The sequence below is a fragment of the Helobdella robusta genome (assembly GCF_000326865.2).
Source record: "Helobdella robusta unplaced genomic scaffold HELROscaffold_105, whole genome shotgun sequence".
In the NCBI taxonomy this organism is placed as follows: domain Eukaryota; kingdom Metazoa; phylum Annelida; class Clitellata; order Rhynchobdellida; family Glossiphoniidae; genus Helobdella; species Helobdella robusta.
In genome coordinates this window covers 276,357-290,326 of record NW_008703595.1, presented here as the reverse complement: position 1 = coordinate 290,326, position 13,970 = coordinate 276,357, and the positions used below count along the sequence as shown (strand labels likewise).

General features: G+C 34.7%; 2 protein-coding genes across 2 annotated transcripts; both read left to right on the top strand.

The window, feature by feature from the left end:
* Positions 1-3,500: 3,500 nt before the first annotated feature.
* HELRODRAFT_183379 (hypothetical protein) lies at positions 3,501-4,095 on the top strand (the record flags this gene model as incomplete). Its single annotated transcript, XM_009012409.1, has 3 exons — positions 3,501-3,752; positions 3,815-3,906; positions 3,957-4,095. 3 exons carry the CDS (start codon positions 3,501-3,503, stop codon positions 4,093-4,095), a joined length of 483 nt encoding a protein of 160 aa, XP_009010657.1.
* Positions 4,096-6,236: 2,141 nt separating this feature from the next.
* Positions 6,237-11,713, top strand: HELRODRAFT_183378 (hypothetical protein; the record flags this gene model as incomplete). The annotated part of the gene is made up of 6 exons (XM_009012408.1): positions 6,237-6,378; positions 7,590-7,633; positions 8,896-9,008; positions 9,152-9,695; positions 10,436-10,783; positions 11,450-11,713. The coding sequence occupies 6 exons, from the start codon at positions 6,237-6,239 to the stop codon at positions 11,711-11,713; spliced, it is 1,455 nt and encodes a 484-aa protein (XP_009010656.1).
* Between the last annotated feature and the right edge of the window lie 2,257 nt (positions 11,714-13,970).

Sequence of the window (13,970 nt, the reverse complement as noted above, 5' to 3'; positions counted from 1 at the left end):
AAAAAAGGATAGTGCTTGCATAATTTAAAGTTGGCTCATCAGTTTTAAAATTACATGAAAGTTCGAGAAATTTTTTAATTTTTGGAAATATTTAAGATATCTAGTTACTTATAATTTAATTCAAAAAATAGTTTCTGCTTCTTAAACATTTAAAAAATTTTAGAAAATATGTTAACTATTTTATACTTTTTATATAATTTTAGTTAAAAATTAAAAAATTTCAATATAATAATTGCATTTTTTGTCGTTCATAATAAAATTTGAAAAGATTGAATTTAGAGGTGATACCATGAAATTGAAAATCAAAAATTCCACAAATGACGCCTAATTACCTTCATACTCCATAACCGCACTTTACAATGGTAAACATCAGCATTCCTATTGGACTGAGTACAAACACATCTACAAAATTATTAATAAAACACGAAAGTTACCATATTTAGAAAGCAAGCTGGCGAATCTTCATTCAACATTCTCTAACGGCTTTGCAACTTTAAAAATTTAAAATGGAAAAGAAATTTAATTGGCATTATTAACTTTATTAGGACAGTAGTAATAGCAGTAGCTGTCTGGTGTAGACAACAATGACCAAACCCGTGTTGCAGATGCAGTGTTGAAAATTGCAACAGAAAAAAAGGAGTCATAAAAAATACATAAACCATAAAAAAAATCCGACAAAACGAACGCAAATTACAGGACAACTTACACGTGCCTGCTCTGTTTGTCGCACTATCTTCTTATCTATTACGCTCCTCTCTTTCCTCTAATTTTTTGTTTTCTCCCTCTTTCCCTCTTTTTTTCTCTTTCTGTCTCATTTTTTTCAATTCTTTTATCTATTTATTTTGTTCGTAGCTTTTGTTCGTAGCAAGAAAGAAACGCCTTGAAAATTAATAATACATGATACCACCAAAAAACATTTGCGCTAACACATTCATACTTGCTACTTATAAGTGTGAGCTAAGCATGTTGCACGGAAAAATTACATGAAATGATAAACAGATGATGCAGGTGATTATATCATAATTTTTGCTATTTAAAATACTGGCAAGAACGCAAAAACTGAAAAAATACATTTTCCTCATTTAACTCACCAGCAAACCTCCAAAACATTTTCATTGAACGTAAAAAAATGCTCAATTGAAAGAAAAAAAACATAGAAGTAGCAAGCTTTTAAACGCGTTTTTTATCTATAGCAAATAAAGAAAGAAGCCAAAATACACATTGCAATTTTTTTTTCTTTGAAAGTCTGCCAGATTTCTTAATTTATTCAACTTTTTTCTGACATTAGAACAGTATTTTGTGTTTGTACTAAACTTGGTATTAGTATTTTTACAATCGATTCAAGTAGTGTCAATATAATTTTGTTAGTAGTACTATTGTGTTATCATAGATATATATATAATCATCCATGTGTGTTACTGTTGCAATTATCTTGAATACTCCTTATGCAATTTTGCTAACAATCAGCACTCTACATTACAATGTGTAATTTTGTAATATGGGAACATCCTTTTATTTACCGAAAAACAAAATCCAAATGGAATCCATCGAAAATTATTAATTATATATTAGAGTGTAAATATTGACAGATTGAGAGCTCTTTCTTGATTCGGTGGGTGGTGGTGCATGGCCGTTCTTAGTTGGTGGAGCGATTTGTCTGGTTAATTCCGATAACGAACGAGACTCTAGCCTGCTAAATAGTCCGCCGATCGTCTTGCGTCGGCGCAGACTTCTTAGAGGGACAAGCGGCGTTTAGTCGCACGAGATTGAGCAATATTATTCATTTAAGTCGTATTTCGGTGATGTTTGTTAGTATTAGTACTATAATATAAATAATAATATTATTAATAATAAATATTATAATATGAATAATAATATTAATATAGTTCTATCTGGAAAATGTTCTTTAATAAATTTTTTCTCGCAGGCCTACTGGCATTTCATTTCTCTGGGTCCCAACCCAACATACGTTGATGACTTTCATATCCGATTTAATGTAATGTTTGAACGTGGAATGACTTTATTATATAAAATTTTGAAATTTGAATTATATTTTTTAATCCGCCATCGAGAATTGAATGTTAAAAAATGAAAATCAATGATGGACGTATATCTAAATATGTGGAATATCTTAATGTAAGTATTTATATAACAAAATATTTTTTATTTTTACATACTTACATGCATACCTAGTTGTATTAGAGAGAGAGAGAGAGAGAGAGAGAGAGAGAGAGAGAGAGAGAGAGTGAAAGAAAAAAACTTAAAGAGACAGAGAGAAAGAAGTGAGTATTTAGTTGTATAATGCATACTTATGTTGTCGTTCGTATATTAGAGAGAGGTAACAAAAACCAAAAACGAGGGAGAAAGCGAGATTAAAAGAGAGAGAAAGAGAGAGAGAGAAAGAGAGAGAGAGAAAGGGAAAGAGAGAGTGAAAGAAAAGGTCCATGTTTTGCAAGCCAACTTTGAAAATACCGAAATTTATATATTTCCTTCAGCTCTTTTTTACTCTTTTCAGCCATGCATTCACATGCATTCTGTTGTCTCTCAACATCCAATCTTGTTCCTTCTCATTTAACTTTAACTTATTTTCAACAACCAATCCTATTATTTGTATAGCAAATGTATAAATAAAAAGATATTTTTGTGTATTCTGTGTCTTGGATGTCCATCAGAGTTGAAGAATCTGTAAAATAATTTACACTGGGCAAGCTTGTAATATTTATTTGTATAAAAATCTATGTTGCTGGATACAATTTCGTTTCGTTTAGTTTGATTTAAAAAAACAAAATGAATACAAAAAATAAAAAAAACTTTTATTCTATAAAAAAAATTAAAAGTTGTAGATTTCATGATCATTGTTACGTGTGCACTGAGGCAAGTTCATATTCATCGGACTCTCTATCTATTGGAAACCACCAGAGCAATCTCCAAAGCATAAAAGTTTGTTACGAAAAATTTTTTTTTTCTTAAACTTTTAACCCAATTTTTACAAATTGTTATCACACAATAAACATTTATTATTTAAAAATCTGTAACAATTATTGAAATGTTGATTCTGCATCATATCAAATTCATTTTCTAAATGAATTCGGTAAATCCAACCAATGAATTAAGGTAACAAAGTCTTTTTTTTAAATTATCAAAAAAAATAAATATAAAACATCAACATCTGCAGCATCACCGATCTAAAATACTGTTAATGTTTTTCCAACAAATTATAGCCCCACTAGAAGTACAAAAAACTGTGGGTGAATATTTTGAATGGCAAAAAGAAGTGTATGAGAATATAAAGTTACAACATCATCACAACAATTGAGGGTTGATTCAGGAAAAAATATAAAAATAAACTTAAAATCAAAATTCAACTAAGACCAGTAATAGTTGAACGACAATGATATCAGAGAATATGAACTTTACATTTCATTTATCTTCTCGTACAAGCGTAATTAACTTGTGATATCAACACTAACAACTACACACAAACAACAACAACAAACAACATGGCTGAAACTAAAGAGCAAAAAACTCGGAAAGCCCACGGACTCAGTAAATCATTCAGCACGGACGTACACTCAACAACGATGACGTCATCGTCTTCGCCAACATCGTCGTCGACAACGACACCGCTTAATTTTCAACGCAACAAACATTACTTCACGTCACGAGTTGCCGACAACGATGACGTCATTAGCGGAAGCTTCAAAAACAGAGATGTGCGAAATAAGCTGAAAAAATCGAGCAGACATCATCAGGTTACGTTCGAAGATGAGGAAGAGACAAAAACATTACTAAAAAACGACCCTGATAACGACAGCGCTGCAGCAGCAACTACAACAACCACAACAAAATCATCGGCTACAACAGCCACAACAGCAGCAACAACTTCAGAAACGACTCAACCAAGCAGTCCGACGAAACATGTTAAAACTTCAAAGTACAAACAACAACAACAACAGCAACTGTTTCAGCAACAATCGCAACATAAGCAGCAACGTCGTCAACAAAAGTTGCAGCAACATCGCCTGCAACATCAGGCAACATTTGATTGCTCATATCCTTCGAGCTGTTTGGATGCCTCAAAACCAATTATGTTGAGGAATAAACAGGTTCTGTCCACAAATGTTTTATGTATTTAGATTGTTGTCGTTGGTGTGGTCGGTGCAGTAGCAGTTATAGCAGTAGCAGCGACATTGAAAGTAGTAGAAGTAGTGGCAGTTGTGGTAGTAGTTGTAATGGTACTGTGGAAGTTTTGAAAGTTGCGTTTTGTTGTGGTGACGACGATGAACACAAGAACAACACAACAATGATGAGGACGACGACGACGACGACGACGATGATGATGATGATGATGGCAAAGATGATAATGATGATAATGATGATGATGATGGGAATGTCAAATTCGGTGGTGATAATGACGACGCTAATGATGATGACGATGATGACGACAATCTAAGAGCTGCAACAATGAAAGTAACGATATTATGCGCGATTGCGATGATGATGATGATGATGATGATGATGATGATGATGATGATGATGATGATGATGATGATACTGACGCTAGTGACGTCACAACGTATAATGACGTCACGGGGGACGCGAAAATTACGTTGGCGAAACAATTTGCATCATCCTTGATGACGAAATGAAACTATTTGAGGAAAAACAAATCGTTAACGACCACACAATAATAAGAACAACAACAACAAAAATGAAACTAATAAAATTATAAAATTATTATTAATTAATTAATATTAATATTATAATATAAAGAACATTAATATTAATATTATAATATTATTAATATTATAAAATTGTGACGTTGTTTCGAATGGAATGGATGAACAGTTTGAGAAGCATTAACAGGCGGATGACTTTTGTGTCATTTTTATCTCTAGGTTAGATGTAATTACAGCTGCCGTTTCTGCTACTGATGTCAGGAATGACGTTTTTGTTGTTGCTACTGTTGTTGTTGTTGACGTTGTTGTTGCTACTGTTGTTGTTGTTGATGTTGTTGTTGTTGTTGTTGTTGTTGTTGGAATTGTTAATGTTGGCAACAATATAGTTGATGATCCTATTTATAGTTGATGGCGTTGAATTTTCTTAAATTGAGATTGCTATGGTATTCATGTCACATGTTGTTGTTTTTTTAGTTTTTGTTGATTATATGTAGCAACAGTTTTGTTGAAAGTGTGCGTGTGTGTGTGTGTGTGGTGCGTGCGTGTGTGTGTGTGTGGTGCGTGCGTGTTTGTGTGTGTGGGGTGTGTGTGGTGTATGGAATGTTTGTGTGTGTGGTGTGTGTGGTGTGTTTATGTTTGTGTGTGGTGGGGTACGTGTGTATGCGTATCGTACGTGATTGTTTGGGGTGTGCATGGAGTGTGTGTGTGTGTGTGTGTGTGTGGTGTGTGTGTGTGTGTGAACGTTTGTACTTTAGACCGTGATTACTCTCGTTACGAAACACACAGAAACTCTTTGAGAACTAATGCTCTTATGCTAATGTCCGCCAGCACGCAAACACAATCGCAGGTTTTCGCAAACAAGCAAACAGAATACGCAAACGCGTATTTAAATACTTCTGATAAAATGTTTTCTTGGCTTGAAAATAAAACCCACGCACACACACACACACATACGTACACACACATGTACAAGCACATACATATACACATACACCCACATATGCATATACCAATACACATACACACTCCAAAACGCACGCACACACACATGCAGATACACATACACCCACACATACATATACAAATACAAATACACAAACAGACATACACAAACATACACAAACAGACACACAAAGAGACACTGGCACACTCATCAAGATAAACACATAGAGATATAAAACAGTTGATACATTAAAATTTTTTCAAATTTCAAATAATATCGTCATTGAAAAATTATTATAAATCCAATACCTATGCCGAGAATTTTTCACTCTCTTCTATAAAACATCAGAGAAAATATGTAAAAAGATCTCATATGTTCTGTGAAAAAAGCGCAAGTAAGAAAATGTGTTTTATCAATAGGAAAACCTATTCAGGAGAAATTTCTTTTAAATTATAAAATTCTATGTCTCCCTTTCTCTCTCTTTCTTTCTCTCTCTCATTTTCTCTCTCTCTCTCTCTCTCTTTCTCTCTCTCTCCAACTCAGACGGTTGAAGATAACATCAATATAGACCGTTCACAGTACAGCAATCAATCAATAAACAATTTGATACCCAAATGACTGGCACAACATGTAAGATGTCTGTAGCTGGTAGTGCAGTGGTCGGATTCGATCACACGAAGATCCTCACCTGTCACATGCTATTTGTGTGTGATGTGCGGTCTTACGTGTACTTAAATGCACTATGTCTTTGCTCTTGTTGGTATCTCTGATAAGTACTGATAATTACAAAGTGGAGGTTTGTAAAGTTTGTAAATATGTAAAAGTGGGTACAAAAATATCTGTAACTAAACCATCTCAACAGATTTAAACCTATGTACTTAAACATTTTGTTAGCATCATTTGCACCAAATGATCTTAAAAAGTTAAAACATATATACCTAAGCATTTGTTAGCATGAAAGAAGTTTTATAATTCGCACCAAGTGACTCATGTGGAACAAGTTTAGCAACGTTCAGGAACAAATTTCAGACCACGTATTTCTATAAAACTAAACCAAAGAATCAATTCCAAGTAGAGTTTAGTATCTTTATATAAACTTAAAAAACTACTCGTTAGGTTTTAAATGTCAAAATTTTTTTAAATTTATCAAAATTTAACGAGATTCTGAAAAATAATATGTGATGCACCTAAATTAGTCTTTGATAAGAGTTACAGAAAATCTTATTTGTCTGAACTTTGAACTCTGAAGTAATCTACGGATCCTATGGAGCGTTGCCCGGGGTGGTTCATTGAGATTGACCCCTACCGAAGTTCAAATTTCACATAATTTCACAAAATTTATAATTGAAATTGTTTATTTGAATAGTTATTGTGGCATTAAAAAAATAAATAGTCATGGTGTGAACAAACATAAGCTAAAGAGATTGTAATTCTTTTTGTAAAAATACAATCCTCCTCTGCAGATATTTACTTGCAATGCCTTTGTCGTTTGAAAGTAATCGCATAGGTAGTTTTCGTTTTGTTGAAACCACGGAACTTTGGAAAGAACTTTTTTAAAGTTATCAACTTTTCAAGTTCGCAAACAAATTAAATGTCGTTTTAACTGAAAAATCATTGGCTCCAAACCATGCACTCTCTTCAGGAGGCAATCACGATCATTAACGCGTGTAGATGTATGTATGTTCGTTTGCATGTGTTGAAACATTTGTATCATCATCATCATTATTATTTATATTATTTTCATTACTATTCATATTATTATTTTTATTATTTTTATTATTATTTATATTATTATTCTTATTTGTAGTAGTTGTAGTAATAATAGTAGTTGATTGATTGATTGATTGATCGTACTGGTAATATTACAAATATTATTTTTATTACTATTAGCAGTAGTAGTAGTAGTAGCAGCAGTAGTAGTAGTAGTAGTAATTTTTTATGCAAATTATGTTTGCACATTAACTCAGGTGGAAATATGGAAGTCTCTGGCTGTAGAGGAACTGATTCTGCAGTAAGCATTTGCTCTGGATAGATTATCAAGTGTGTGTGTGTGTGTGTGTGTGTGTGTGTGTGTGTGTGTGTGTGTGTGTGTGTGTGTGTGGTATGGAGTCAGTGTGGTGTCTGTCTGTCTGTCTGCTTGCGTGTGTGTGCGTATGTTTTGCTAATGTTCATATCATTGATTCAGCAACCATTGTAGCAAATGTTTATTCTGATAAAATACACGTACGTGTGTGTGTGTGTATTTGCGTATAAGTGGCTGAGTATGACGATGTATGTACGCTCATGTATGTGTGTGTTTGTATTGTATCTCGATGTACAGATGTATACACATACACACACATCCACTTTGTGTATTACGTTAGAGAAATAATGTTTACAATCATACGCAAACATATACACACACAAAAACGGTGGTAATAGACCATAATTTTACAATATCCTATAAATTCTACCGAGTGTTTGGCGTTAATATGTTTGTGGTTCGTTTTTTCGATTTTTATCACTAAAATTTTTTGGGAAGACGTTTAGTTTATTTAAATTCAAATTAACCTATTTTCCGAATTCATGCTGCAAATAATCATCATCAGTGCAATTTAGTTCACATAGGGAAATATTCACTTTGTCAAAGTGAACTTAGATGGAAATTAGGTGTCAGATTTCTTTTTTGGCTGGTCCATCTTTGTTGGTTTCCTTTTCTTCATCGATAGCATCATATTCTTCTTTGTCTTTATTTACGATGTTAGTTTTTAATTTTCCATGAATTCGGAAAATAAGTTTATTTTAAATTTTAATAAACTAAACGTTCTCCAAAAAACTTTAGTGAGAGAAATCGAAAAAACGAACTACAAACATATTAACGCCAAACATTCGATAAAATTTTTAGAATATTGTAAAAACATACAAAAACGCATACAAACTACACACACACATACGTACTTACTTACATACAAACATACATACATACATACATGTTTGACGGTTCAGTGTCACTCATCATGTTTTGGTTTTAACATACATACAAACATACATACATACATACATACATACATACATACATACATACATACATACATACATACATACATACATACATACATACATACATACATACATACATGCATGCATACATACATACATACATACATACATACATACATACATACATACATACATACATACATACATACATGCATGCATACATACATACATACATACATACATACATACATACATACATACATACATACATACATACTTCCGGGATCTTTGAAGCACCCACCTTCGAGCAGAAAACGAAGGTCGCTCAATGTCGTCAACGCCAACATCTCAAAGACGAGTGAAGACTCAAGGGTCCTTGATACCGCTGTCGATATGAAGAGTAAATCGTCACTGGCTGAAAAATTTTTTTGAAAAATTATCGGGCTGTCGGTTAGTTGACCATGTGCCCAAGCAATCACGTGGTAAGTTTGGCCGGATGTAGAAGGATATTTTGAAAAACATCTGTGATAACCCATCAAATGCCATTCAGGTTGCTATTCATTCCCCGCTTGATTCTCCGAAAGGATCTTCGAGGTGGAGAGAAAAAAAACATCAGCGCAAAAATTAATAGCAGATTAGATGCTTTTGGAGAGGGCTCATTGGAAGAGTTGATGAAATCTGTCGAACCAATTATAAAGGGGCAAGATGAAAGGGTTCGTAAACCAAAGCTTAGTGCTTTAGTCAAATGCAAAATAGAACAGGGAAACGTGAGACATGCTATGAGGATTTTAGCATCGACGGATACGATGGCTCCAGATTCGACAAACACTATCAACTCCCTAAAGAACAAACATCCTCCCGCTCCGTTAGACAGAAAACCAAGTCCCAACAAAGAATCGTCAAGCGTTACAGTTAATCCCCAACAAATTATGTTGTGCTTGAGGCAGTTTCCAAAAGGAACCTCAGGAGGTAGAGATGGCCTAACCCCACAGCATTTAAGGGATTTAACGCATGATAAAATAGAAACAGCAGAACTTATCAGTGCTGTGACCGGTTTTATCAATCTGCTGTTGAGTGGCGTTTGTCCACCCGAGGTAGTTCCATACTTGTTTGGCGGGATTGGTGGCCTTGTCAAAGAAGGATGGTGGTGTCAGACCTATTGCCATTGGATGTGTATGGAGACGCTGGGCTGCAAAATGTGCGTTATTGGTCATCAAGGACAGGGTGGGTCCAATTCTCCAGCCTCAGCAGGTCGGTGTCGGGATTAGCGGTGGAGCAGAAGGAGCGATACACGCTGTCAGGCGATTCGTCAATAATATGAAGGAAGATGAAGGCTTTCTAAAAACTTGATTTTTCAAATGCTTTCAATTCGATTCGTCGTGACCATATGCTTCAATGCATCAAATCTCGGCTCCCAGAAATTTTCAATTTTTGCTGGTTGGCGTACGATGCTGATTCATTCCTGTCACTTGGTAACAGCATCATATTTTCATCAGAAGGTGTGCAACAAGGGGATCCTTTGGGACCGTTGCTCTTTTTGCTGTCGATCGACCCACTGGTAAAGGCATTTCGATCTAAATTTGTTGTCGCATACTTGGACGATATTGCGTTGGGGGGATGTGTAAAGGACCTAATGGATGATGTGGAATTGATCAACAGTAATGGTCGTGAATATGGTCTCAAGTTGAATTTAAAAAAATGCGAAATCGCTACAAATTCAACAGCTTTATCTCTCGCCCAATCAAATATTAAAAGAATTGAGATGAATGGCCTAGAATTTTTGGGTTCGATAGTTTGTAAAGGAAAACGCCATGATAATTTTTGGGCTAAAAAGCTGGAGGATTTTAAACATATTATGTCAATGATGACGGAGATTGGCAAGCATGACGCCCTTGTCTTGTTGACGCAGGCAGCATTCATTCCAAGGCTGTCATACTTTTTACGTACATCTCCTGGCCCGTCTCAACAAAAGTCAGATGAATTAAACAACGAACTACGCATGGGTTTTCAGAAGATATTTAATGTGTTTTTTGATGATAAAGGTTGGAAGCAGGCTATATTACCGGTAAATATGGGTGGACTGGGTTTGTTTTCAGAACTTAAGTTCGCCCTCGACCGAGTGTCTCATCTTTCCGTCCACGACGCCCTGACTATTGTCCGAAGCGCCCTCAGTTTGCCCAAAGTGATGTATTTTCTTCGTACATCCAGCTACATTAACCCATCGTTGTTGGGCAAATTTGATGATGTTTTGTGTACTGCCTTGTCACCCATTTGCAATGTTCATTTGACTGACAGTGGCTGGTCCCAGGCTCAGCTGCCGGTGCGGTATGGTGGTCTGGAGTTACTCAGTGTGGTTCAGTTGGCACCAATCGTTTATAAATCTTCTGCCGCTGCCACCCTTGACCTCCAGTCCGCCTTGCTTTGCCGATTTTGTTGTTGCTGTGATATCCCACCACTGCCGACCACACCTGAAAGCCCTTCACAAGCTCAAATTTTAGATGAGCAATATAAGAAGACTTTTCATGAACTTCTGTCTTCTGGTGTCGGTGCTTCTTCCTCCGCCCGCTCATTGGCTGCAACTAGTGATGTTAGTTGTGGTTGGTTGAGGTCGTGGCCCAACACTTCCGTAAGCACCAGACTCGATGACGAGTCTGTTAGATTTGCCGTTGATTTCAGACTTGGCCTAAGTATACAAAATAAATATCTGTGTCGTTGCGGCGCGGAGGCGGACGAATTTGGTCATCATGGTTTGGTTTGCCGTTTAGGTGGAGGCCGTCAACTTCGTCATTCTGCTTTGAATGATTACATTTGCCGGCTTTTTTCTAAAGCTTCTATTCCTGTTTTAAAGGAACCATCTGGCATTTCAGTGCAAGATGGCAAGCGACCAGACGGTTGTACTCTTACTCCCTGGAGAGCCGGTAAATGTTTGGCTTGGGATGTTACGGTTCCTGGTACCTTGGCCGAGCGCTACGTTCACCTTACCAGCAAAGAATGTGGTTTGGCTGCAATCAAGGCATCGGACGAAAAAATTAAAAAATATGAACACGCCCTGCCTTCCTATATGTATCGAGGTCCTTGGACCCATGGACCCCAATACTTCAAAATTTATTAAGACATTGTGTAAAATGATTGGTGTTCGGTCAGGTGACAACAGAGAGTTCTTTTTTGCAATAAACCACATCTCGTGTTTGTTGCAGCGATTTTTGCGTGTTTGTGTGTCGGAAAATATTAATTTAAACGCCGACGGGTGAGACTAACGATACATTAAACCCTTTTAATCAGATGTTTGACTGTTTGGTGTCATTCATCACGATTTGGTTTTAACATACATACATACATACATACATACATACATACATACATACATACATACATACATACATACATACATACATACATACATACATACATACATACATACATACATACATACATACATACATACATACATACATACATACATACATACATACATACATACATACATACATACATACATACATACATACATACATACATACATACATACATACATACATACATACATACATACATACATACATACATACATACATACATACATACATACATACATACATACATACATACATACATACATACATACATACATACATACATACATACATACATACATACATACATACATACATACATACATACATACATACATACATACATACATACATACATACATACATACATACATACATACATACATACATACATACATACATACCTACAACATACCGTACGTTAAGTTTGTTCCACGTCTCAAATCACCAGAGTTACTAAACCCTTAACATCAGTCATTGTATAAAGAGCTGCTAATTAGGCACATTCATAAAGCTTAAATGCGTTATAATGTATACCACTTGACTATATATATATATATATATATATATATAATTGTCATGATTATTTTCATAATTAAATGTATAAATAAAGATTATACTACTTGAATATGGCAAATATTTCATAAATGGATGATTTTTTTTTCGTTTTATTCAATCATTATTCTGTTTTCACAAGCTAATAACACACATACAACACCATAAACACATACACACACATACATGTACACACCACACGCACACACACACACACACGGTAAATCCACGCATTAGACACACAAACATTGCATTGCATGTGATAGGCTGGGATCATTCTAAAATCGAACCTGGTTTCTGCAGCAGTCGGATCAGGCCCCTTAACCATTACACCATTACATCACCGTATACATCACATATATATTTAGTTATGTAATACTGAAAATGACCATGATGACCGTTCTAACCACGATGGCTTTCAAATGATGACGATGATGATGATGATGATGATGATGATGATTATGACGAGGATGACGATGACGATGATGATAATGATGACGATGATGATTATGACGATGATGATGATGATGATGATGACGATGACGACGATGATGATGATAGTCATGGTGATGATAACGATAAATGTTAGTTTGATGAGAGTATAAATCTTTACAATTAAAACCTTAGCTCAGGTATTTCAACGTCATGTTTATGGCGAAACTCCTCCTTCAATGACGTCATTAGTACGTTCATGTTTATGCAGATGTTTACTTTTTTGTCTTTGTTTTTTGTTCATAATTTTGTTCAATATTCTTTGTTTGCAATTAGGTTTGTTATTATTTTGTCCGTAATTAAATTTATTATTATTTGTTTATAATTATGTTTATTATTCCTGGTCTATATTTATGTTTATTATTCTTATTTATAACTATGTTTAGTTTTCTCTGCTTACAATTTTGTTAATTATTCTTTGTTTGTGTTAACTTTATTACAAATTATTGGTATTGTATTTTTTCTTATCGCCATTATAGTCTATGTATGTTGTCGTTAAATTGACAACTAATTTATATTTCTAGATATTTTTGCTAAATAGTTTTTATTATTTTATTTTCATAGAGTAACTCAATGACAGATCAAATTTTTAATCATTTTCAATTTTCAGTTAGCTAGCTCATTTCCTTTCAATGTTGAAGCTGAAATTGAAATTATAAATACAATTCCCATATTTGGCATTTAAAACCTCTATCTACTCTATCTAAACGTGTCGCTGATATTTGTGACTTTGTTGTGTGTGAAAGAAACTATTTTTATGTGTGTGTGTTCGTGTGTTTGTTTGTATGTGTGTGTTTGTGTGTTTTTAAGTGTGTGTGTGTGTGTTTGTATGTGTGTATGTGAACGTGTTTGTATGTGTGTGTAAACGTGTTTGTATGTGTAAATGTTTGCATTCGTAAAGGAAACGTCTATGTAGATATGTACTTATATAAAAAAACGTAAATGAGATTGGTTTGTGTGTCTGTTGTT